Source organism: Vanellus vanellus (genome assembly GCF_965231255.1).
Source record: "Vanellus vanellus genome assembly, chromosome: 3".
In the NCBI taxonomy this organism is placed as follows: Eukaryota; Metazoa; Chordata; class Aves; order Charadriiformes; family Charadriidae; genus Vanellus; species Vanellus vanellus.
The window spans coordinates 103,033,453-103,061,187 of record NC_138907.1 but is presented as its reverse complement, the minus strand read 5'-3'; the positions used below and the strand labels follow the sequence as shown (position 1 = coordinate 103,061,187).

At 42.9% G+C, this 27,735-nt stretch overlaps 1 protein-coding gene across 1 annotated transcript; it reads left to right on the top strand.

The window, feature by feature from the left end:
• The first annotated feature begins 16,097 nt into the window (after positions 1–16,097).
• On the top strand, positions 16,098–26,318 carry TMEM14A (transmembrane protein 14A). The gene is made up of 5 exons (XM_082480488.1): positions 16,098–16,109; positions 18,501–18,586; positions 20,328–20,429; positions 24,257–24,344; positions 25,716–26,318. Exons 2-5 carry the CDS (start codon positions 18,511–18,513, stop codon positions 25,753–25,755), a joined length of 306 nt encoding a protein of 101 aa, XP_082336614.1. The 5' UTR covers positions 16,098–16,109; positions 18,501–18,510; the 3' UTR covers positions 25,756–26,318.
• The last annotated feature ends 1,417 nt before the right edge of the window (positions 26,319–27,735 follow it).

Here is a 27,735-nt window from a genome sequence, read left to right as displayed (position 1 = left end):
ATTAGTCAACCTGTTCTGCATAAACATCTGAAAATACATAGATCAATTGATTTACCAAAGGCAGTAGAGTATCTAACTTGCCCATTCCTTCCTGTCCTGACATAGTAAAGATTAGAGACATGAGACGCGTTTATTATGTTTTCCCTGTGCTTGAACAATCGTCAAAAAAAATGCAGTCCTGCTAAGGCAGTAGACTAAGAATCAAGGATGCTTTGACTCTCTGTGCTTTGCCATCACAACGGGGCTATAAAGTTTGAAAGCTGATCAGGTAAGCAGTCAAATCTCACCAGGTTTTCTTTGTCCCATTTCTGAAGGAAAGTCGGGTAGATATGTAATGTGGGACTGAAAAAAAAGGATGGCTCCAAATTCGGTAAAATGAGACAGTCCTGTTCCTTTTTCAGGGTCTGAAATATATAGAAATAGGGTAGGTAGCTTTTCTTGATACTTCTGTATGGCACCTTCCATCCAAAAGAATTCTGGGGACAGGTGAATGTTTTCTCATACTGCTGAGAGCCCTAAGGTCCCCAAGTGGAGCTCTGGGACTATGATCTGAGACAGCCGTAAGGACTAACACATGTAGCTGGACCTGCAGGAAGTGGCAGCAGAAGCAGGCTGCTCTTAACTACAGCAGAGCTAGATAAGTACCCAAGATCTATCCTTGATTTAAAAGAAGACCTGTGACATCTTAAACAACCACAGTTTGTTGGGGTGATGCCCAAGCCAGTGTTCCCAGTGCCACTTGGAAATCTGATGCCCTTCATGTACCAATTAAAGAACATTATTTGAGCTCCAGTGTCCCAAACTGTGCAGACTTTATAGACTCCCAGCTCTACCTGGTTGGGCAAACTGCACCAGGAGCACATCCAATTTGAACCCACCATTCACAATGGGTGCCTTCATTGGCCTTGTGCCTGGTCTCCCTAACACAAATTTGACCCCTCAGAGGTGAATCAGACTGAGCAAAGGACTGACCTCCATCTGACAGTTTTAAAAGCTCTTGTTCAAGGAAGAATACATGTCAACATAGATTTGAGCTTCTCTGGAGTATCTGAAAGGAGATCTTCTGTCTTCCCATGGTGTCTATTCCAAAGCTGAGCAAAAAACCTGCAGACCATGAACACAGCTGAAACAGGCACATCTGTGTGTCTGCCTGAACGCTACACTGAACCCCTATTTTTACCCACTGCTATAGCTAAGATGGCTGAATTACAAGGTCACGTATTTTGCTGAAGGCCATATCATGAGTCATTTGATTAAAACTCTGCCCTTCCTGGCTCTCAGTCCTTTGCTCTACTCATTAGTACACACAATGTAATGAAATGTTGGAATATCCCCAGAAGGGAGTCTTGCTTAGACCACTTCCTCTGTAGTTCACTACCACAGACCTCAATTCTTGGCTTGGGCAGCTTTCCAGCTGAACTACATGATGCAAAATAACATTTTAAGTTAAATTTCAAGTGGGATAATGAGCAGCTACAGAACTTCAACATTGTTCTAAATTTAAACAAAATAGCAAGAGGAATTTTAGAGAGTATTCAAGAGAGTAAACAGAATAGAAGCTAAGCAAATACATAGCAGACACTATTCGCCCTTCCTATTATCCGTCTTGACAAGCGTTCTTTGATGCTTTTAGTAACTTATGACCTCCCTTGCCTTTTTTCAATTTTTAGCAAAAACCCTTTACCCAACTCTCTAACCCAGGATAACTGAAAAATGAAAAGCTGGTAAAATTAACCAGCTGCACTGACTGATGAGAAATCATTGATAACATTAGATACTTCATTAAAGTTGCATTAAAACTCTTCTATTTAATAACACAGTTTAAGGAAGGGTTCATTTTATAAACTCTTAGGGTGTTGGAATGAAAGATGTGATAGTTCCCATGTAACCTCATAAATTCTCTTGCTAGTCAGTCTCGAGTCTATGAGCTCTAATAAAATTCTCATGAGAACACAGTATCCGTCCATAAAAACTCCTGAACCCCCCATGGGAATCGGCTGGTTTAGAAGGGTTCAGAGGTTCAAGCCTGTGGTTTATTTATTAAAATTTTCTCAGTAAATATATCATGGTATAATAGATAACAACCACACTGTTCTGTGCTAGTAACATCCGTCTTCCATAAAATACATGAACAGTAAGCTTCAAAAATAGGAAGGAAGAAGAACCTTAAGTTACATTTAAATGTGGGTGCACGGAACCTTCTCTCAAAAAGAGGCTGATATAGTAAACAAGAGTGAGAATTTACTTCCTTATTTTTCCCCTCACAAAACCACTGTCATCAGGAGCAGCTTAAATGCTGCTTTATGCAAAGCAATAAAAAGGGAATTCAGATCACCTGAGCTTTTAATAGACTGGGCTGAGGTTAGACACTTACAGTCCCAAAAGACGATGGTCACTTAGAGATAACATAGCTGAAGCATGAATCCGATCAGGATTGTCCATGCTGGAAATACAAACATTTTGCATAGTCTGTGGTTTAAGGCTTTGAACCAATTTTACCTCCTTCCTCTATAAAGCCTCCAAATCAACCCTAAGAAAGAAAAGTGCAAACTCCTTCCCTTGGAGTCAGTGAACAGCAGCAGTGACAGACAGCAGTAGCTTCTGTGAGGCAATATTGTACCTATGAATTGCTCAGATACTCTAGTGATGAGTTTGATAGCTAGCTGGTGTCTGACTAATTATCCTAACACAGGATCCACACAGTCACTTCCACTGTAAAAGGCTCCTTAGGGAGGAAAAGTATCGCTAAAATCCAGATAGACCTTTTTTTTTTTTTTTTTCCTGTTGGAAAGCAAAACCAGTTGGTCTACATCCTGGGCCTCTGGTGTTGGTGTCTTGAAGAACACTTCTACCCTAAGAAAGAGCAAGTCTATCAATCATAGATGTTTTATGGCAGGTCATTTCAGGACTTTAGAGGCAGGCTTTTGGGGTGGCAGGAACAGGGAGGTGACAAAGTCCCTTGCTGCCAGCACTACTGCCAGCTTCCAGCTCTGAAAACAAACAGGCAGACGGTCACAGCAGTCCTGGTCCAAAAGGCACTGCTTCATGCTGGTGAGCAGAGTACAGCAGCCCCAGCACACTGCGGGACCCAAGACTGCTTCTGCCAAAACCACTGTTACTTTAAGGTGCCGGGGCTGAGCATGCCACAGGCAGTCTCCACTTTCTCTACTTCTCAGCAACTGCCACGTCCTCCACTCTCCTCCTGGTACTTCTGTATTAAGAGAAAATGGCAGAGGAGGATGTTATGCGGAAAGGGTGGAATACTCTTGCATATTCCCGCCTTGCCACCCATGGGACGCAAACACATAGCCTTCATGCTCAGCTGCTCTGTGCCCCGTACGGCCTCCCATACTCACGTCCTCATTCCCTAACGCTCATGCAGTGTTCGCCTATAAAGAGCACAAGCCTGCGCAGCAAACGAGCCATTAGCCTCACCTCCCTGTAGTCTGTGTCCCTGCAGATCCTGCATCAGAAAAAAGGACTCTGTTCTGAGGTCTGCTGACCATCCACTGAAATGTAAATGTGTTTTGCTTTTTATTCTCGGTATATTTCAAACAACTCCAGGCAACTTCACAGGCTTCCTTCGCTTACCATAACACCACCTTGTATACATTCAGAAAATTTGCTTAGCTCGGATAATAAAGTTCTGGCTTTGTATTTCAAAGCAGTGTGCTTCAAACCCTGCTGGGACTGAATTTTTATTAAAAATTCTCTGCATCTTCCCTTTCTCTCCATGTGAGCTCAGCACGTGCAGTATTTAAATGTCCGGATTACAAAGATAATTAATAAAATATTCAAACAACCTTTTTTTTTTTTTTCTGGAAGAAACCAAACTTACTCTGTGTGTGTGTATGTGTGCATGCTCATGCATGTGACAGAGCTGGTTTCCTCCACACTGACACACCTAATAGATGTTTAAATAGAAATGGGTGTGTAAAATTCAACTGTTCAATATGTAAAGTTATTATTAAAATCTTGCTTAATTTCTTAATGGAATCAAGAGTTTGATCTTACAAGTAGCATACACTATTATTTACTGTTAACCAACTATAGCTGTGCACATACAGGAGGTCTGCAGGCACAGTACCTGTACACATCTGTACACCTTTTCTCTGGAACAGAGCTGGCATTTGCATTCGCCAAATGATTTACACCATGTGCATAACAGAAAGCAAGGGAATACAGCATTCATTGACTTTTGCAAAGTAGAAACTAGATCTGAATTCCATTTTAGCCCACTCAAAATCCTAAGGCTTTAGGGAAGCTTCTGCTTGCATTTTAGCTCCAGTAATAACAGTGACCTGTAATTTACATAGCACATCTTTTGAATAAATCTCAAACTTACAAAGATTTACAGGGGTCACTTCAGCCAACAGAGAATTGCAGAGATGGGGGTAAACAAATTTGTGACATAAAGAGACAGGCCACAGAAGGGAAAGACAAAATACCAAGAACACTGTATTCCCTTGAAAAATGTAGAGGATAATAGGTAGACACACTATAAATTATGGCACTGGATTATCCTTCAGCTTGTAAAAAATGTCAGGAGAGCTTAAATACCTACAGATGGTCGGTGCCTCCATTTTCAATTACCTCTGACAGATGGCCCTTCCCTATGGCCCAGTGCTGATATGCCAAGAACAGCGATTAGAGATTGACTCAGAGGCAAGAGCGGTGCCATACTTTGCAGCTGTATTTATAGTCAGACCCAGAGTTTTCCTCACGTGTCTATCTGCAATTCAAAAGTGCTGCCTGAAGACATACTGAAACAATAGCAGTCACACAGCTCTATCCCCCCCCGGCCCTGATTTACCACCATAAATCATGCTGTATTGAGAGAAAAGGCTATTCATCAGTTACATTAAGACCCCCGAACTTATCTGCATCCTTTCCAGAAGCTAACAGCTCTGCGTACACTTAATGCATTAAATTATCAATGCAACTCTCTTCCATTCCCAAAAGTTGAGGATTCTGTTATAGATCAAATCATCAGTTAAGCAATTGGCCAGTAATCACAAAACCCGAGCCAACTGCTGACAAACCAAATCCATAACTGGCATTTATACTAAATTAATCATGTAACACGTGGCATTTGTTAGCGCTTTACCACATTGTACACAGTCTGGTTATTTCCTGACTCCAGTTCCAGTTTCAATCACAGCTCTTCATTTTTATGTAAAACATCTAAAAAAATAAAATGATCCAAATGTCTTTATCACCTCAGAAAATGGAAACTGTGGGAGTGTGAAACGTAAATTCTTCACCATCCATAAAGCACCAGGCCCAGATGGCCTCTCTGCACAGTTTTTCCAATGATCCAATTTGCTGCTTCCGTCTCATTTATGATCCCCTTATTGAGAATCATAATAGGTGTTCAAAAGACATTTAGTAAAGGAACTGTTAATTTTATTTTTGGCTTTTTGGAGCCTGAAGAGAGTCTGGAAATAGGTTTGCTTGCCCACTTATCATTACCTTCAACCGTGTGGGATGCATCCAGAACATCACAACTCTCTCTGGTTTGAGCCGAGTCAGACACACGGCTGCAGGCAGCTGCTCCAGTGCTCTCCCTGCTCCCATGGCCCACACGTCTCCCAAGGATGGCTCTCCCTCACTACGGACCTGGCGGGGATGCACAGTCCCCCCCCCTTGACAAATGGCATTGGTAATGTCACCTGTGAAGATAAAGATGCGCCCGAAGTGTGTCCGTGGATCAAACACACCAAACTGCCTGGTCAGCACTTGCCCAAACCGATCATGTTACAGAGAATGACCATCAGTCAGATTAACCAGTCAGTGGGGAATTACAGAGAGACTTGACACAAAGCAGGAGTCAGACTGGAAAAAAATATAGAAGAAGCATGAAAACTCCTAACAGGAGGGAGAGACCTGGGAGGGGAAACAGCTTTCTCAAGGGCATGTGGTTCAGCCAACGACTTGTAGGGAGCTGCAGGGGTCTGCACAAAGGTGGAGGACCCGCATCTCCCGCAGGAGGCACATGTAAACAGGGAGACCTGCAATCTTTGGGAAGGGGGGTGTTTTTGTAACCCATACTGCCCACGAGGGAGGGGGTGCATACTACTCCGTCCATGTGTGTGTCCATGAGTTGCTGCATGTGTGTATGTGTACACTAAGAAGGCTTTGGGACTAGTTACAGAGAGCTGTTTAGAAAATTCCAGTATGGTTCACCTATTGCATTACTGCTCTTGTATGCATAGTTCTGTGATTGCTGGTTAATTACATACTGTCAATAAAGCAATAAACTGCTTTGATCCATATTTATCTTAAACTATGTGAACTCAGCAGTTTTTCCCTGCAACATCTAACAAGTTGCTGAAGCAACCAGAGATCTCTGTAGCACAAGGATTTTGTCTTCTTCCAGAGCACTGACATGGAATAAATTTGTGTAAAGGATAAATTCACGTTTAGTGAATTACATCGAACTGCAGGTGAGATGCCTTAAATGCATGCAGTATTTGTCTCAAAATAATTATTTTGAAGTAAGACATTACACATATAGTTATTTCAGACGTATTTCCCAGGACTTTATATACAGATGTTACATGGTTAGCACCTGTAATTAAACATGCTGTTATATTTCAATTTGGGAATAAGCACTCACTGTTTGCACCATATTTTCCCTTTGAGTTGTCTGTGAAAAGAACAAACTGGGCTGGATTTGAACCTCAGTTACCACAATACGACAGCGATAAGCCTTAGCTAAGCCCCACTAAAGAATCAAAATCATAACTGTACAAGTGTTTTTTGCATGTTGCAGAGTTTCACTAATCCTATAGGGTTTTCATTATTTGGTGGGGTTTTTTTGTAACATCAACTCAGAATTTCCTTTTTCTGTAAGACAGACAAATCTTTTCAATTTTACCCATTTAACTGGCCTGGCCAATTCTCCCTCCTTCCATAGCTGTAATAACATACTCCAGTATTCCCTAAAGCATGTTTTGCTGTGCACGCCTGGATATGCTAGTCAGTGCTAATTTGCTATAACCCTGCTGTCCTGACTTTCCCAGACTGCCCTGGTACAAATGTAGGCAGTTTGGTCCAAAGTGTGGACTTGGTGACAGCATCACAGCCCAGCACTGATGCACTAGCAGCTATAGCAAACTCTCCACACATCATCACAGCACGGAGAGGGCACAAGCAGGCAATCAGTCAGGAAGGCTCTAACGCGTACCAGAGAATGAACTTTGAACAACTCAGTAAAGGAAACAACAAAAAAAAATTATCTATTTTTGGGCTGAGACCGTAGCTGGCTGTCCCAGCCAAAGATAATTGTATTTCACAAAATTGCAAACCTCACTTGAGGGTTTATAGTGGAAAAACACTGACAGGCCATTGTCTGCAGCACTGTATTCACAATGCTGTAATTATCGCTTTACCATAACGAGTGTAACTCTGTGGTCAGAACGATGGCAAGAATATGGTATTTTTCCATGGAATACTTCTGCCTTCGTAGATGTTTGGCTTAAAATCTGGAGTTAAAGTTGCACTGTTATTGGCATTGTTTTTCTCACATTTTCATTTTTGGGGGCTGATCTATAAAAGTGCTTTAACTTGGCTTCTCCTTTTAGGTGTACACATAAAAATTATTTCATTTTTTCCAAGGTTGATTAATTGCACGTAAAAATAGATGTGTAAACACTTTCTATCATTTGATGTTTATAATCCTCCCTTCGCATCCACAGTGGTACTCCTTTGGGTATTATCAACCACAAAAAATGAAGATAGCTTTTTTTCTCTTTTTTCAAATTAGGTCACTGCTGTTACTAGGAGAGATCCCCGAGGTCTCGCTGAGCTGTGCTCTTCCAGGCTGGCTTGGCAGAAGACATATCCTAACCCACGCTGCCTGATGACAACCACCATGAGATACCAGTCTTAACGCCCACTGGGGGCTCCTTTACCACATAGCTGTGGAAGGTTTCTGGCTTGTTTGCACTGGAGGAACTGCAAAAAGACCCTCATCAGAGACCAAAGATCTGGCTCCATAATCAACCTAGCATGAAATATAGTACTGTCTAACATACCCTCGTGTATCCAAGTGTGGGATGAGCTTTGGAAGGAGAAGGAAAACAATGTCTGAGCTGTTAAAAATGTTACTTCTGATAGGTCTAGAAGATGGGTTGGTAATCATTCCTGGAGGCTGAGGAGTAGTGGGTGGTCCTCCTTACTGAATGTCCCAACTCTAATGAGCTCTGAAGAGGAAACAAGGTCAGAATCTCACTGGGAAAGTGCTGGAACAAGAATATTGCTTTGAGGTCTCAAGCCTGTTCACCACTTTTTCTCAGTAGTACTTATGTAAGCAATACTCCTGATGTTAATGTGATTACCTAAAGGCAGAAGGAATACTCATACAAATAAGGGTTGGGATTCATGCCTAGTAATCTGTCTAATCTGGCACTCTCTCTCCTTCAGCTGCAATACACATTTTCCAGCAGAAGACTCTCAAATAATAATCCAAAATACACTGATATCCTGGGGGAAAATTCCACGATAGCTTACAAAATCTTTCCTGGGATACGATTATTCATCAAGTTCTGTGCAGACAGAGCAGAAGGATCCCAGGGGAAGAGCAGAACATCAGGAGGACTATAGTTTAATCTAAGGGCCCCTTTCTCAGTGCTAATACTATATGGATTGTCCTAAAACTACATGTTTTGTCAATGGGGTACAATGCAGCTAAACATCAGGTTTCACTGAGGTAAGAGAACTCTGAGATATCAACTTCAAAAAATAAAATACAAACTCCTACCAACATCACATTTGTCCTTGCCTAGCTGTGAACACAAAACCAGGGCCTTGAAAAGAACACGAGGGATGCCCTGGTGGGTCAGACCAACATCCAGCTATCCTCACGTGGTGGGGTGAACCTGGCTGTATGCCGGGTGCCCACCAAAGCTGCTTTATCACTCCCCTCCTCAACTGGACAAGGGAGAGAAAATGTAATGAAAGGCTCAAGGGTCAAGATAAGGAGGCGGATCATTCAGCAATTGCCATCATGGGAAAAACAGACTTGACTTGGGGAAAATTAATTTTATTACCAAGGAAATCAGAATAGGATAATGAGAAATAAAACCAAATCTTAAAACACCTTTCCCCCACTCATCCCTTCTTCCTGGGTTCAACTTCACTCCCGATTTCTCTACCTCCCCCCAAGTGGTGCAGGGGGACGGGGAGTGGGGGTAGCGGTCAGTTCATCACATGTTTTCGTGTTCTTCATGAACTGCTCCGGCATGGGTCCCTTCCACAGGGTGCAGTCCTTCAGGAACAGACTGCTCCATCGTGGGTCCCCCACAGGGCGACAAGTGTTGCCAGGAAACCTGCTCCAGCGTGGGCTCCTCTCTCCCTGGGTCCACAGTTCCTGCCAGGAGCCTCCTCCTCTGTGGGCTCACAGGCTCCTTTGGGAACCCACCTGCTTCAGCATGGGGTCCTCCATGGGCTGCAGGTAGATACCTGCTCCACTGTTAACCTCCATGGACTGCAGGGGGACCACATGGTCTTCCCCGCGGGTTCCAGGGGAATCTCTGCTCCAGCATCTGGAGCACCTTCTCCCCCTCCTTCTTCACTAACCTTGGTGTCTGCAGAGTTGTTTCACGTATTCTCACTCCTCTCTCCAGCTGCAATTGTGCAGTTCGTTTTTTTTCACCCTTCTTAACTATGTTATTACAGAGGCGCTACCACCATCGCTGATGGGCTTGGCCTTGGCCAGCGATGGGTCTGTCTTGGAGCCAGCTGGCATTGGCTCTATCCAACACAGGACAAGCTTCTAGCAGCTTCTCACAGAAGCCACCCCTGTAGCCCTGCCACTACCAAAACCTTGCCATGCAAACCCAGTCCAGCCCAGTATCCTTTCTCCAATAACAAGAGATGCTATTTAAAGACACCATGCAAGCTGGTCTGCTCTATGCATTACTGTTCCTGTCTTCCAGCATCCACAATCACTGTATTAGGGATGTTAGAGAGCACATCCCTACTCATCCCTTTTAGTATCTCTTTATGAACCCGTAGTTCGCTTAACTGTTTAGTCTGCTTTCCAGTCAGCTGACTGGAAAGCAGATATGCTTCCAAAACCTCTGCTGGCAGCAAATTCCACAAGTTCCCTTTTCCAAAAGTATTCCCTTTTATCTTTTCTAAACCAATCTCCTATCTGCTTCAGTGAGCGCCCCCTAGTTCTAGTACTGCAGGATTTGGAGAACAGCAATCTGCATTCATTCCACCCACTGCCTTGATTTTCCAAATCCTGATCATATCCACTCTCTCCAAATTGAAGCTCATGCTGTGGATAGCCTCACTCCCTTCTATTCTCTCCCTGAGAGTATGGAATGTGCGTTTGAAAAGGACTGTTCCCCTGCTTTCACTTCCCTCTTCAATACATGAGCAAGGATCCCAGGGATCATCAGATCTCCAAGACTGCAGTTTCAGAGCAGAAATGTCAACAGCGAGACAAGCCCTTTTTCAGTTTTCTGATAATTTATCATCATGGCTTGGCACAGAGTTCACTGAACTCCAGAGGTGGTTCAAGTAAGGGATGGAGAATGGGGAAGCCAGCAATTGAAATAACTGATTATTGCAAAATCACAGCTCGAGCCACTCTCTGTGCACCCCATAAAAGTTAGGCTCTTGCAGACCTCTTCCTTCTGGGAGGGAGGTTGTATTTTACTTTCTTTTCTTTTTTTGGTGTGAGAATGATCCAAAGGATGTTTATGATCCACAAGTTTGTCCATACCAGACCTGACCAAAGGTCCAGCCAGCTCATGCTCCTATATCAGTCAATGGCCCTGGGTAGGAGAGAAACAGCAAGAACAGTGGGTGTGAACTGATGTCTAGGAAGCAGTAAGGACAGGGCATGCATATATGAACTTTCATCCTCAAACTTGCCTAGCTTCAACCTATTTTTCAGCCCAGATAGCTGCCTTGAGGCATACATAGGTTTTTAGATATGCCTCGGTATACCTGACAGAATTTGGAGAGGAAAAGGGATCATGCGTCTCTGTCCTCTGGTGAGCTGTTGTCTGGAAAACTCTTGTCTCTCGGTGTGTGCAGCTGAAAACAGAATGCTCTGTACCAAGCACATAGTGCTGAGAGGTATCAGATCTGATGTCTATCACAGGACCACAAGTATTAGGGAAAGGGTCTGAAAATATAAACACACACACACAAAATCCCTCCTTCCCTTCCAAGAACTTTCATCTTCCTAAATTGTTTTCAACCAGCTGAAAACATAACACAATTACAAACAACCCACTTCAAATGTCTCTGAAATCCCTTGGGGTTTCACTCTGACTTCCTGAACTGCTTTAAATTTCCCATACTTACTAAGAAAGATGGGAAATTTGGGATATATTGGAAGCAGCTAGTGGTCCTAATCTGGATTCATTTAGCCCAAGGACTCCTGAGATACTGAAGAGAAAACCCTCCATTTTTTCAGCAGACAGAGTCTATCAGCTTTTGAGAACTCAGCTAGGAAAATGAAATCGCTACCCTGATTAGAACCCAAGGCAGTTTAATCACTCACTCTTAACATCTGCTACAGCCCTTTGATCACACCTGGTGAGCAGAAATAATTTTACAGATGCTCTCCCAAATCACTGCATATCACAATCATATTCTTGCATTTTGTTCCTGTTAATTTCTCCAATATTAAAGGTAGCTAGAACCTAATCTCGCTGGAGACCTCACAGTGAAATTGTGGATATTGTCAGCTCACAGTAAAATTGGATATTGTCAGCTCCAAGGACCCACAGGTAGGTTCCTGGGGGCATGTACCTTATTCCAGTGTCTGCTAGCTTCCAGAAATACTAGTTCATTGGACTCAGTACCTGGGAAGATTCCTGAGACACACTGAACAATCATAATTTGAGCTGCATTTCACTGAATTTACCAAGATTTTCACTCAGTGCCATACCATAATGCTTTCTCACAGGCAAAGTTCCCTGGGAAGTCAGGAAATATGCAGCTTCAGGTTAGCTCACTCTTTCTTGCTGACCCCTGCAGAGGTTCTCCCCAGCCTCCCACCTGGTCATGCAGTCCCAGCACTTCCTTTGAGTCCTGATGCTTGTTAGGTCCTCCTGACTGAACTAACTGAAACAAATGACTGACTGAACTAATTCAGAAAAAAGTACATATTTTTCTGCCCAGTTATGTTTCTGCTGAGTTGACTCAGCCATTAACGATTGGGAAAGAAGATGCAAAACTCACTAATTACTGCACAAAATAAGGGACAGGAAAGTAGAATTGGAAATGAAGAGGCCCTTTTGGCAGCAGCGAGCTGTTAAATTTGAGCACCATCTCCTGTGAAATCACTGTGCAAGAACCCATCTCTTTTTCCTTTGAAGACTTTAGTCCATGTTCATATATATTTAGTTCATAGAAAAGGCCTTAGTTTGTGTGGCTGTTTATTAATGTATATGCCATGCCAGATTACTTCATGGTTATAATAAAGAGCAGTATCTCTGCTTTTAACCATTTGATTGAATTACCAGGGATGATTCTGGATCTAAGCTTTCATACTAAATTTTCCAGGAACTGACACCTCAGGACTGAGGGGTAATGATGCATAAATGCAGCCCAATGAGGCTCCACATCAGTCTCCTCAGCCTTTCAAAACAACTATTATTTTTAATACCACTTTCCTTCTCACCGCTGATATACACATGTATGTGTGTTTATATATATATTTGAAACCTTACAGAATTTCTAACAGTCACATTTCTCTAGCAGAACATAATGACTTCTTCTTAATTAATTACAGATTATTAAGCCTGAAGCCTCTGAATCTGCATTTTTAAAACTACATTTCACTCTTCTTCCCTTTCTATAGTCCCACCTGATGAAGAGAACAATCTTTTTGCACAAAATTGTTCCAGAATTTCACCTGTCTCAGAGTGCTTAGGTGCTCCTTTTTCCCCAACTCAGGACCTTTTCTTCTGTTTCTGATATTTCAGAAGCACTCTTCCGTTCTACAGATCCCTTCTGGTACCACATTATGTTCTGGGGTAGCATTAAATGTTACTTTGAAGGTTACAACTATGAGTAGCCTTTAGTGTTAATACAGGAAGACCAACAAAAACCACACACAGTTTACAGCAGGAGATGTGTCTTTTATGTGATTCTTCATCCTGCTAACACCCTCTCTAACAACAGGTAGCCTGAGCAAAAAATTTCAAGGGGAGGGAGACGGGCTGCATTGCATTTCAGCCCAAGCCCTCTTGTTTCATACACAACACCAGCAAAGCCAGGGACAAACAGCCTTTCTCCGGTGAGAGTACACACGTTCAGATGTGAATGCAGATGGGCCTAAAAAAGGTGACACACGATCAACCTGAGTGGAACTTTCCGGGGACTGGGCTGTACAATTTTAAGAAGCCTTCACTCAACATTTTTAACCATTTTTCTCTTCAGGTCACATTTTCATGAAGATGGAAAAATATATCCCTGAAACTAAAGCAATTTACTTGCCTAATTTGAAAGCTGTTTTTCCAAACCAGAGAGATGCTAGAGACTCTTTGGTGAAATGGTTGTGTTTATAATGGACAAAACTCTGTATTCTCCCCTAAATTCATCCTTGTAGTTGGCTTGACTGTTGTAAATGGAACTTTCCAAAAACAAAGCAAAAAACCTAATACAAAACAAAACAACGAAAACGAGATAAAATAAAACAGCTGGAAGCAGATACCCAACAGGGGAAATTTCAGCTCAAACTGGCAGTTATGAACAACTGAAAACTAGAATAGCAAGCACTTAGCAACACTAACACTAGCTTTGCTGATAGCTCTGTTGTACCTCGCTGTTAGGACGGAGGGGTTTGATTTATCATGCTACCAACAAGCTAATTTAATGAAATGTCCTCCCATTAAAAACCTCCCACAGGAGACTACCTGTGCTGTAAAATACAGCAACTGTTTCACATCAGACAATAGTTTAAGTAACATCTTAGGGAAAACAACACCAAATTTTTTTGTAATTGAAAATGGAAGGGAACATAACAAGCAGCATATAATTATGAGAATTCAAATTTAACCCAGACTTCAGGCTTATCCAGTCTACTTTAGTGAGGAATATCATTGAATCAGTAACCACAACTGGTCATTATCCTAGAGGTGCCAAAAGACACTGTATTTGTTCCACTTTGGAGCCCTCTCAAATAGAATTGCATGGTTTTGCTCCATTTAATCCACTGTTTATTTTACTGTGCTTTTAAAAGAGCCACAAGTCTCAGAATACTTCATAAAGAAATCCAAGATTTCTGTATTTCAGCTTATAAATCTGCTTTTGGTTTGCATTTTGGAACCGTCCTGCCCTCAAGTGTCCTATGTTTGTTTTCCAAAGTTGCTGTACCTTCAGTCTTCCTTCCCACAGACACTGGTGAGATAAGGAGAGCAGTCCTGTTTTCCACTGAGCAGACAGACTTGGACAGCTCACATGGAGTGGGTTTGTGTCACAGCAGTTAACGCTAACAGAAAAAACAAATGGAACATTAGAAGTGGAAATTAAATACGTTAACCCTAATGAGAATACTGATTCACTTTCCAGCAAGCTCTTTGGAGCGGAAAACTCCCACACCTTTAAGCAAAGAAATCTAAAGGAAACACAAGATTTTGGCAGGGGTTTTCAAGTGACCCCTGAAGAAGGCAGGTATCCAAGTCCCATTGCACAGCACTGTGCTGTGGCCCTGCTGTGGCCATGTTTATGCTCAGCCTGTTTGTGCGAACAATGGAAGCGTGGGGGAACGTCACAGGCAGGCACCCCGCAGTTACTGCCGAGGGACACGTCCCGTGTTGGGCCAGAACGGCTCACTTGACAGAAAGCTAAAGAAATACTAAGGAGGGTGGAAAAAATACAGATAAAAATAGCTTGTGGCAGATCAGCTCCAGCAAACAGATGAGAAGTCAATGCGTTAAAATAACCACGTCAAGCAGTTTCACAAATCAGCTCTGTGTGTAGTAACTGAGTCTTGGGCTTTGCGCCTGTTAGTTTCCCCTGACCAAGAGCTAACATCAGCCTTCGGCCTGCATCCCTCGGCTTGCCCCGCTTCATGCAGGCAGCCCTCCACATTGCAAAGACGCAGGCGAGGAGGAGGAGGAGGAGGCGGAGGAGGAGGAGGAGGAGGCGGCGGCAAGAGGAATGGTGCCATGTGAGGGGCAGAGGGGAGTGGGGTGCCCGGCATGGTGATGGCGCCTGTCACTAGGTGTCTCTGGGGCGGCGCAGTCAGGGGACCCTCACCCCAGCCACTGCCCAGGTCTCTGTGGGACGTGCGCCTTTGGGGGACAAGCGGCTCCGTAGACATGACTCTCTCGCCTGTAAGTTCTTCCATCCCCAACATGGTTGGCCAGGGTTTTTTTTAGGCTTAAAAGGCGAAAATAAGGGAATAAAATAAGGGAATAAATTGCTGAGGGAACTGGGGTTATTTAGCCTGGAGAAAGAGGCTCAGGGGAGACCTCACGGCTCTCCACAACTACCTGAAAGGAGGCTGCAGAGAGGTGGGGTCGACCTGTTCTGTCAAGTAACAGATGATAGAACAAGAGTAAATGGCTTCAAGTTGCACAGGGGAAATTTAGATTGGATATTAAGAATTTCTTTACTGAAAGGGTCATCAGGCATTGGATTGCATTACCCAGGGCAGTGGTGGAGTCCCCATCCCTGGAGGTATTTAAGGGTCGTGTAGATATAGCACTCAGGGACATGGTTTAGTGGTGGGCTTGCCAGTGTTATGTTAATGATTGGACTAGATGATCTTACAGGTCTTTTCCAATCTAGGAGATGATTCTGTCATAGGGCACCGACGGCTCCGCCGCCTGCGCTCCACGGGCAGACCCGGGCTCGTCTGCCCCGACTCCCGCCTCAGCCAAGTGCCACAAAACACCGCCCCCACCCCCGGCAAAGAGCTCCGCAAACAGCAGCGCGGCCGGGCCCCGCCATGATGGCGGTAAATGCCCTCCTTCCCCTCTGCCGAGGGGTGAGAAGCTGGAGAGGGGGCAGCTAAGCGACCGTCGGCGGCACCAGGCCCCACGAACGCCTCACGGTGCCCGCCGGGAGCGGGAGGCGGGGCCGGGGGAGGTCGGAGGGCAGCGGGGCGGGCGCGGCGCAGCGGGACTGAGGTACGGCGGGGCGGTGGAGGGCGGCTGAGCCGCGGCGGGGGGCCGCTGAGGGAGGATGACCGAGGAGGGCGGCGGGGCTCGCCTCCGCCGCCACCTGCTTTCTGCGGGGGGCTCCGCCGCGGAGGGCGGGGGAAGCCTGGCGAGAGGCTGCGGGGGCGCGGTGGAAGTCGCCAGCCGAGGGGAAGCGCCCGGCCTCGGCCCGCCTGCCAGGGCCAGGAAGGCCGTGTGGGTGAAAGGCCGGGGTTTGAGCCTGGCCCCTGCCTTTGCAGAGCTCGTTTTTGGAGGCGCCGTGGCCCCCTAAAACCAGCCGCCCTCCTAAGGGCGTTACAGCTGGGGGGAGGGGGGGGGGCGCTGTGAGTCGCTCACTTTAATATTAAAGGCTTGACATGAAATTATGAGCTTGTGCTCTTTCGTGCCACCCCATTAACACTGTGACCAAGGACACACCCGCTCAGGTAAAAAGAAAGGTGGACTTAATTAAGTATACAGTGAAGGTAAAGGTGCACTTTAATTAAGTATACACTCAAGGTAAAGGTGCACTTAATTAAGTATACACTTTACAGAACTCTGAGGGTTGTGATCAGCGACACAGTCTAGTTGGAGGCCTGTAACCAGTGGTGTCCCCCAGGGGTCAATACTTGGTCCAATCTTGTTTAATATATTCGTTAATGAGCTGGATGAGGGGACAGAGTGTATCCTCAGCAAGTTTGCTGATGATACCAAACTGGGTGGGGTGGCTGACACCCCAGAGGGCTGTGCTGCCATCCAGCGTGACCTGGACAGGCTGGAGAGCTGGGCAGAGAAGAACCTAATGAGGTTCAACAAAAGCAAGTGCAAGGTCCTGCACCTGGGGAGGAAGAATGCTAGGCACCAGTATAGGTTAGGGGCTGACCTGCTGGGAAGTAGCTCTGAGGAGAAGAATCTGGGGGTTGTGGTAAACAGTAAATTATCCATGGCCCAGCAATGTGCCCTTGTTGCCAAAAAGGCCAATGGAATCCTGGCCTGCATAGGGAAGAGTGTGGCCAGTAGGTCGAGGGAGGTCATTCTCCCCATCTACTCTGCACTGCTGAGGCCACAACTGGAATACTGTGTCCAGTTTTGGGCTCCCCAGTTCAAGAGGGACAGGGAACTGCTGGAGCGAGCAAGTCCAGCGAAGGGCAACTAAGATGATTAAGGGATTGGAGCATCTGCCTTATGAGGAAAGGCTGAGAGAGCTGGGACTCTTTGGCCTGGAGAAGAGAAGGCTGAGGGGAGACCCTATTATGGCATACAAGTATCTAAAGGGTGGGTTGAAGGAGGATGAAGCCAGGCTCTTTTCAATGGTTCCCAGTGACAGGACGAGGGGTAATGGGCACAAGTTGGAACATAGGAAGTTCCATTCAAATACACGGAAAAACTTCTTTACGGTGAGGGTGACAGAGCACTGGCACAGGCTGCCCAGGGAGGTTGTGGAGTCCCCTTCTCTGGAGGTTTCCAAGACCCGCCTGGATGCAGTCCTGAGTAATGTGCTCTGGCAATCCTGCTTTAGCAGGGGAGTTGGACTAGATGATCTCTAGAGGTCCCTTCCAACTCTAAAAAGAAGAAACAAACAAACAAACAAACAAATTGGGAGAAGGGAGGGGAAGGTGTAGGCCACTGGCTGGTGAGAGGGAGGTTGTGAGGCTGCGGGGCTGCAAACCACAGCCACGCATGCCTTTACAAAGTACAGCTGGGGACATTGTGATCAGTATTACAACAGCAATTTCAATGCTTTTTGGAGGACAGAAGCCTAACTTTGGCCAACGCGTCAAAATCTAAAGGTGAAACAAAAGGGGCATAGACAAGAGACAGGATAAAGCATTTTTATGTGTAGCTTCGTGTAGGTGGCCTAGGTTTCTGTCTGGAAACTTTGGGTAGAGTCTGAAAATTCCTATTTTTGCCTGGTGTTGCGGCGCCTGTGACATTCTGCCTGAAGCACGCTACATACAGCCTGGTTGGAAGGGCACTAAGCCGTACGCTCGCAAGACCTGTGTGTACCCATAGCATATGCCCAGGTCAGCCCTATGGCACAAGTGCAACAAAACTGATGCTTTGGGTGGTGTCAAGCTTTTTGCTTGCGTATATGTATTTTTGACTGGGAAAAATGCATGCCACATAAATCCCGAAATTACCAGTTTCCTTTAGTGGAAACATGGTATACCTAGATACTGAGGTGTAAGGAAAGGCAGCAGTTAGAGAAAAGATGATAAAATAGTCAGTAAACACACCTTTACCTTTTGAAAGTTTTGACACAGTAGTCAAACATAGCTTAGGGGAGTATAATGTTATTTAGAACATGTTAAGTAATGATATCTTTTTTACCAGCAGGAAGGAACTTGTTTGTCTTAAGTTGCAATGTGTTTTCTTCTCCAGAGTTGGGACCATGGCTATTGACTGGATTGGTTTTGCATACGCTGCATTGCTCGCTGTTGGAGGTGTTGTAGGATACACTCGTAAAGGTAAACACTGGGACAGCAGGATTTGGAAATGAAGCATTTGTGTTTCTTCTTCACTATGCTTTATAAGGAAAAATTGATGCAAGATGTGAAAACTCTGTTATAATGAACACGACTGCATCTTAAATCCATCCTGCACTGCTATAAATGAGCTGAGTCTCATGAGATTTACTTGGGTCAACTTAAGCATTTAAGTGGTCACTTTTTTCTGTTAATTTAACTGATGAGTTTGTTTTCAGGGCAAAAAGGGGCTGTCATTTTATTTTTGACCTTCAGTGTATTTTGGGCCTTCTCATTTCCTTTAATCATTCCTGCATTGAGCACAGTAGATGATCTTTGATTAAAGTTTATTTTCTACAGAGGCATCCTGACTTGATTATGAGATTTCCTGATACATGCTGGAAAGAAAACCTTTTACTTGCCTATTCTGATCTGATGGTTAATTATCTCTTGGATATAAACTCTTGAGATAATGAGGTTTTAGGTTGTCATGTACTATAAAGGGCACTTTCTGTATTTCAGTCATTTTTGCAGTCCTTCCCAGCTGGCAGCGCCCTGCCCGAGCTCAGCACGGCATCCCAGCAGATGTCGCAGTGGTACCGGGGACGGGCAGGCAGGATCTCTCGGCTGGTCCCCCTTAGCTCTCCCACAAAGCTCGCGTCCCAGCAGCGCATCAGTCGTCTTCAGTGTTGCCATTATCCACCCCGATTCTTGTGATTCAGGGTCCCTGTTCCCCTGCGCAGCTTTGTTCTTGGAGATACAGATTTATGTCTGACTTTCTGAAAACAGAAAAGTTTGTTTGCACCCATCTGCACTCAGTGACTATCCCGTTTGCTTGTTCTCGTTACTCTAGTAGTTGGGTCAGTTCTTGTGGCAAATCTAGATTATTATTTTTTTTTTAGTAGTACTGTTTTCTGTTTTCTTGCAAGTTCTTCATTAAAAATACTCAGTGTAACAGGACTGTGAGCTAAATGACATCTGGGCATCTGGATTCTTCATTTATAAACATCTGAGGATCAGCTTAATCCAGATAATGCCTGCTGTGGTGATTCTGTGCTTTTGTCATATGGTACCAAGTCAAATGCCTGTTCAGAAACCTAGGCATATTACTGAAACTCTGGGCTTTATGAACCAGTTTTGTAATAGCACTGAAATAGGATGTCAAGTTACTTTTGAAAGCCATGTTTTCATCTTCAATGCCATATAATTGTTTTAACTCTTTTTTTATTCTTTATTATTTAAATGTGATGTTGGTGATAACATTTCTTTATCCAGGACTGATGTCAGACTGAAAGACTTAAAACTACATGTATTGTCCAATTTATCCTTTATATGTATTGACACATTTCTACCATTTTTGGAGACTCCCAAGTGATGTAAGATATAGTTAACATCAACAGATAGTCCAGAGAAATTACAAAAAATGCATCTAAGGGTATGTATGGTAGAGAACATAGCCAAATTTACATTTGTGCTTCAAAAATTTTTTTCCCAAATTGGAAGTAGTACTAGATCCTCATGATGTCCCTCTAATTTAGTAACTTTGCCCCTAATGCCATGCAAGAGAATGACCCAGTTACAGAAATACTACCTCTGTTCACACTAGGTGAGCTAGCTGCACTGTGGCAAAATCGGTTCTATTGTTAAAATATTTGGATCATACTATGTAGAGAGAGAACTACTCTGTAAGGATTGAGCTTAAGAACGCTGTATTGAGAAGTAATGCTGGAATGGTTTCTTGCAGGTAGCAAAATCTCTTTAGCTGCTGGTCTCACCTTTGGTTCTGTGGCTGGTTATGGAGCTTACTGCATAACACGTGATCCAAGAAATGTGAAGATATCGTTGTGTAAGTGTTTTACTACAGTAAACAAAAAAACCCAAACAAAACAACAACAAAACCAAGCAGTCTCCTGAATTGCATGTAAAAGTCTCTCTTATGTTAACTTTTGAGTATTGCTTTGGTTTAAATGTTATTTTTTAAATAGAGTGAGGCACTTCAGCTTAGCTTGCAAAATTCAAGAGCTTGTACAGGGGGCTGTTTGGAAGGTAAGGCAGCTCGTTCACACACACAGCCATCGGGTGTGTGTCACCACCTGCCAGTGCCTCCTTTTGTTGGCTGGTTACATCACACTGCAAATATTGTGAAACCCAGCTGAGAAACATGGGAGAGTACTGGAATAAATTTATTAGAACTACAGATTAGAATGTAATTTGAGAGGTAAAGTAGGTGTGGGATCCAGTCCAGCATAATGGCATGTACCTTCAGCTGCCAATGAAACAAATAGTTTGACTTAGTGTTTTTCCTTTGCTGCTAAGAAAGACATGATATGAACAGTGCAATAATTGTCACTGTAGCTAGTTTGCCATGAAACCCTTATGGAGGGAAGGAACTACAGTCTCTAATGGGGACGCTGTTAGCCTCATACAACTGATTTGCAGTAAGAACTATTTGAAGCTTATCTCACTCGTGGTTTTAGCAAAGATGGCTGTGGTTTCACATGCAGAAATGCATTTAAAATACATTTAATCCGTATTGTGTGAGTACACACTTGCTTTTGCTAAATTTAGTTAGAATTTATGGTATGGTGTTTGTGCTGGCTTTGTCCTTTACACCAGCCACAGTTGTAAAAACTTCCATTTCAAAAAAATGTTGAATAGCATTGTTAGCAAAGTATATTCACACCAACTGATTTCTTAGTAAAGGTGGCAATGACATACCTGATCTTCTCCTAGATGGCCTAAAACAGGATATTCCAGTTTTGCCACTGTGACCTTGCGCAGATTAAGTTATCCTGCTATTAAAAATACCCTTTTTTGGAAAGAAGACACAGCCTTAAGCATATGTAAATGTGTAATCATTCTGTGCCGTGTTTTTAAGTAGCACACAGTATTGTACTTTCATGGCTCAATTAAATCACTAATTTGCATACAGAATTTGTGGAAGACAAGATTAATTAAAACTTAGTAAATGTTGCCTGTTTCCTAATTTGCTGGTTTTGAATGGACTAATACAAAATTTCCACTAATCTGCTTGTTGATGTCAGATATACTAAAGTATTGTTCAGTGTTGTGCATTTCATGTAGCTGTAGGCATGTGAGGACTTTCTCTCAACTGGAGAAATATGTATTACTAATTTAATAGAAATCATAGCAATGCAGATGAGATACAGTTCACTGCACCTGCCTTAGGGAGTTCTTATTACATAGAGTAAAAAGAACAAAGACTTTTAAAAGCAGTCTTAGTTCAGAATGTGTACAAAGTGATGTTCTTATTGCTTAAAACCTAAACATATATTTAACCTTGGCTATGAATGGGTGGCCTCTTCAAGATCCACCTGTGCTGAATGAAACCAAGAAGGTGGTCTGAACTAACTGGTAGATTTTGCCTGAATTGAGTTAGGAAGTATTCATACAAAGTACTCTGCCAGTGCATTCAGGCTGGTTTTAATCTCTTCCAGGCTGATGTATGTCAGTCTGAAAGAGGGTGTCTTCTGGCTTCTCTATACATAGATACCTCAAATGAATAAAGAACTCAGTAGGAAGACTTCAGAGGAAGGGAGAATTAGACACACTCAGACACATCTACAGGTCCACACCTTAAAAACCTCTGGGGCCTACTGTGTCTGCTACTTGAAGGATAATAAAGGCTTTTTACAATAAATGTGTATTGCTTTTGTAGAAAATCAGAATGTTTTCACTTATGCCTAAGCTGCCAAAGTGCCAAAAGCAACTAGAGCACAAATGAAAGAAGGAAATTCGGTGCATGGAAGAAAGTGACCACTCTGTACTTAGAAACCAGCAGAGTAAAATGCAATGTAAAATGAAGCAAGTACCCAAACTTTTAAAAGGTTAGGCAATTGAAAAAAAAAAAAATCTCCCTCGAAAACCGTAAGTATCTACAGTATTTATCACCTACCCAAGAGTCTCCTACAATAACGTAGGTAATGTTTTAGTACAAGACCTTGATAGTAGAGCTCTTGTAACTTGTCCTACATACTAAGACTATGTAGCATACAGATACCCAGGCAAATTTCCAAAGTTGTTTTATACATTATTGTTTCAGGCATTTTCCCACTCCACCTGAAATTAACTCTGAACTTTCTTGAATACTTTAGTGTAATTTTATGTGTTCGGAGTAGGTGTAGAAACTCAGACTTCAGCATGCAACAATTAGTTCTATTCAGAGTGCAATTTGATGCACCTGATTTATTGAATTTTTGATCTGAATCTGATTTACGGAATTGAATTTGGCTTGATTTATTGAATTTCTTTGACTGATTTACGGTGAAACAGTGAGTATCTAGCACTTTTGAAAATCAGATCTAAAAGCTGCCTGTCTTAAAAACTCTCTGGCACATGTGAAAAGCCGGATACTAGTAACTGGAGAAAAAGAACATTACAGAGTGAACATGCTTTGTAGCTTGTAATTAATTATAAATATCCTCAGGGCTCTGGCAAGACGCATACTGTGGAATAGTCCACTCTTCAGACATTCCTGAGAGGATCAAGGCTACGGGACCAGAAAATAAGAGCAATGGATAATGGAGCATAATAGGTTTTTTGCAGGGTGTCTTTAATGAGCGCACATGCATAGCTGGTAGAGTTTCGTAAGATGCATGTAACTGTCAGAGCTTGTTTTATAATGCTGGAGTGAGTTTAAAAGTAATTCTTGACACCTGTGAGCACAGGACTGTCCACAGGAGTAGACAGTGGAGTTTGAAGAGAATTAGCCAGATGGTTTAACTGCTCCATAAAAAAGGGAGAGATTTGTGCAACTGCCATTACTTTGGCTGTAAGAGCAATAAAGCCCAGCTGCCCATGAGAAGTCCTCCCCCCTCTGCCCACTTCTAGGAAGCATTTTAGGTGACAGTTCTTTAATGAGCTCTTTTCAGAGTTTTATGTATTCTCATTAATCTTCTCATTTATGTAGCACCACAGCCATAGTTCAGTATGAAATCCCCATACCTGATCAGTTCATTGCTACCTCAATTTTTAGGTAAAACTGCTCCAGGAAGAAGACGTAGTTTCTTTCATAATGTTTGTTCTCTGCTACTCGCATTTGTTGCCCTCTTGGACTGCCCACCACTTGTCACAGATAAGGATGGTTCCTTCGTAGCAAAATGAAACAAAGGAACTTGTGGTCATGATGAAGGAGATGTTGACAGTCATATTCTGTAGCGAAAGCAAGTGGCAAACCTTCGAATCTAGTTTTTAAGGCTCAGCATATAAAGAGCTAGCATTCTAAAAAGAAAACAGATAAAGTTGGATGTTCTAGCTCTTTGAATAGTTAGAAAACATGTAGGGTGGTGGGGTTTATGAGACAGTATTCCTGTAATTCAGCATATGTATTACTGTTATGAGGAAGATTCTTGCTACTTTATTTGTATCCCCGTGAATGTAGATGTGGGGGAGTAGAATTCACTGTCTGACAAACTTACTTAGTATCTGTGGAATAGGATTTAGCCCCTGGAAACCTTATTTGTAGCTGAAAGAAATCATAGCAGTGTATTTTGGAAAAGCAAGAATGTCTTTATAGACCCTATCTCTGATCTAGTATTTTACTAAATTGCAGTTCATAGCAAAACATAGCAGTAACCTTTGATAACTCTCCATGTTCCTGAATGATCTCCCGGGAGAAGTAAGAACATAAATACATTGAATTGTCTTTTACAGTTTCAGCTTTTCTTTTGACCATTATAATGGGAATGAGGTTCAAGAGGTCCAAGAAATTAATGCCAGCCGGACTAGTAGCATGCCTGAGGTAAACATATATTGAGGATCTTAATGTAAAGATTTCAATGATTTTCAAATAGTTTCCATTTGACATCTGATTCGAGCCAGTATCAGTGGAAGTTACTACCATCCAGCAACTGTACGGTTTAAGTGACATTAGTTTGGAGGTCACAGTCCTGTTTCCAGTGAACAGCTTTTTCATCTCACTAGGCAGATACATCTGATATGGAGTGACTTTCTCAGCAAAGAAAGGAGATATCTGCAATTAAATATTAATGCATATTGATAAGGCTTTTGGAAGAACCTGAGGTAAGCCTCAGTGTTTTCAAATACATATGCATAAAATTAGTCATCTAATTTCGTACAACACAGGTATCTTAAAAAAGACCAACACTTTGGTTTAGAAGTGCTGTGCTGAAAACACGAGAAGGACATGGACCTGTTGGAGCGAGTCCAGAAGAGGGCCACAAAGATGATCAGAGGGCTGGAGCACCTCTCCTATGAGGACAGGCTGAGAGAGTTGGAGTGATAGGACAAGGGGTAACAGTTTTAAACTGAAAAGGGTAGATTCAGATTAGATATTAGGAAGAAATTGTCTACTCTGAAGGTAGTCAGACACTGGAACAGGTTGCCCAGGGAAGTTGTGAAAGCTCCATCCCTGGAAGCATTCAAGGCCAGGCTGGATGGGGCTTTGAGCAACCTGGTCTAGTCGGAGGTGTCTCTGTCCATGGCAGGGGGGTTAGAACTAGATGGTCTTGAAGGTCCCTTTTAACCTAAACCATTCTATGATTCTATAAGCTCAGCACCTTTGAAAACTAGGACGGTTCTGACCTGACCTAAGAACTTTGGTCAGTATTACTGCAAATTATGATGTTTCTAACCATTCTGATGGCTTTACTGTTGCTGCTTCTTTTGGCATTCTGACAAATATAATTTTCTGTACTTATTATTTTGGAATTAAATTACGGAGTAAGTCAAAACTTTTTTTTTTCCTAGCGAGTCTGTTCAACTTTTTTCAACTGTAAGTCAGAATCTCCATCTTCTGAAGGAATAATAACTGTTGCTTCATTGTTGCCAGATTTAACATAACACCGTCAACTGTTTTACTCCAATTACACACAGGGAGGAAAAAATCAGATGCAAATTATCAAGATGCAAAATTTCAGAATCAGGACTTAAACTGGAAAATGTTATTTTCCCTTGTGGCTCGCTTTTCAAGCCTCAATGGAGTGTCTGTTTCAGCAGACACTGAGGCTGTAGATTTATACATTTTGAAAGATTGTTTACTAGAGGCTCTAGTGTCAGGTATTTATGAATGTGTTATTAACTAACGATGACTTTCACTGGTTTTGTTTGTGCACAACCATATTTATGTTCTCGTTCTGTTGGTTTTTTGCAGCCTTTTGATGATTCTGAGGCTTGTTTTTATGCTGCTGTAGGAGAATTTAGCAACTTAAGAACCGAAGTATGACTACCACACTCACCGAACAAACAGGCAAGCTCTCCATACTTGAAAGACAAGTTTGAACACAAGTCTTACATTGCATTTATCTTTTCTGTAAAAGATCTGTACCTGTAATTTGATTATTGACATTTGCTGATATTTGCAAGCTTTTTTAAAAAACTAAAACAAATGTTTTGTTGAGGATATATTTTGATCTACTTCTGTTTAAATAGTCTTAATGCAAGAGGTCTTGCTCTCTAAGTTTGATCTCTTTCAGGGGTGCTGAGCGCCCCAAGAAATTGAGTTAGTCTTGGACTGTATCTCTGAGAGAAGAATATATATAAATACATGTTTATGCTAAAAAGGTATATTGTATTGAACCATAATTTTGTAGCTTCTGAGATTAAGTAATCAATTCAAATCATATTGTCACTTACTAATCAATAAAGCCACAGGCCTGTACTGTGTTGCACTAGAAAACCCACCTTTCTTTCAGACACACGTATCTTGTTGCACTGGTTCTAAATGTAAAAACTGTTATCAGTGTTCAAATAAAACATAAAATGCTTAAAGCTTCTCAGTTTTTTATGCAGACTAGTGAGCCTTTTTGTCAATGGAAGCCTGGTGATCTGCTTTGTACTCGGCACCGGTTTAAAACGTGTACCATGCTGTAAATTGCCACTGACATGAACTACAGCTGAGGAAGGTTCACCATTTTGTGCAAATAAGTTCTAAACTGTCAGTCTCTTAACAGGTTTGCCATTCTGGTCTTACACAGATTATCTTGCTGAAGTCATCCCCATAAGCCAAGGAGAGTATTCAGACATAAATTATTGGGGGACTGAAGTTGCTTTGGTTTGCATAGAAAATAACTGAATATTCCCTGGGTCTGAAAGCTTGGCTAAGACTATCTTCTGCACAGGAACGTGCAGCCAAATCATTAGGAAACTGAATATGGGTGAGTGCACAATTGGAGACAAAGAGAAAATTTGCTTCTTTTCATTTTTTTTTCCTACAGTGCTTACTTATAAAGGCTATCATATATCAGATCTCAGTGCTGTGCAAATCCGTGAGTGGAATACCAAGCTACTTATTCTTGGCAGGGGCTTAGGTGGTGACAAGGTGTTGTGATGAGCTCGGATGCCTAAGGCACAACTGCCCCCCCCCAAAAAGGGGGGGGGGGGGGAGTTGAACCGGACACAAACACCCCAACCCCAAACCACAGCCTCCAGTTCTGGAATCTTTTGCTAATAAATGTTGGTGTCGGTCATCTCCAGGTCTTGCCAGGCTTACAGGCGATTGAGCCAGTGTGTTATGGATTTCAGATTGGGATGACAGCTGGACATGTAAGATGTGGTTCATTTCATCCTGAAGTAGAACTTCAGAGGAACTGAACTGCCATGGACCATAACGGACTTGGGTGACCAATGCTGATGTAGATATTTGCACTATAGACAAGCTGAATTCTGCCTTAGATTAAGCTACAATGAAAAGTTTAGGAAACCTAGAGCTGAAATGCAGACCCCATCCTGGAGTTGCTGCTACCCCAGATCCTAAATGCAGTAAGATTGAATATTTTTGAGCATGTGCAGAGTTGAGCCTTCTGTGCATTCACTGAATTAACCCATGGGGAAGGGGGCCTTCAAGCCCACCACGACAAATCCAGAAGCATCTGCTGAAATTCTTGAGCAGCCCAAACTAGTACCATTCTCAGCAAGTCCAACACATCCCTATAGGACTGAGGATTCACTAAATGTAAAGGTGATGTCCTGTGCCAGGCTCTGCGATGGTACAGCAATTGTGGCGCTTGTTTGGAGCAGAGGTGTAGCTCAATGAAACTTCAGTGCTACAGTGGGCATGACAAATTACTGCTTCCAGCTACCCAGTTATTTTTAACGTAAGACTCTTAGGAGCTCACCCGGGCAGTGACCAGGTGACTGGGGTGTTTCTGGTTTGTACCTCTGAGATACATTAC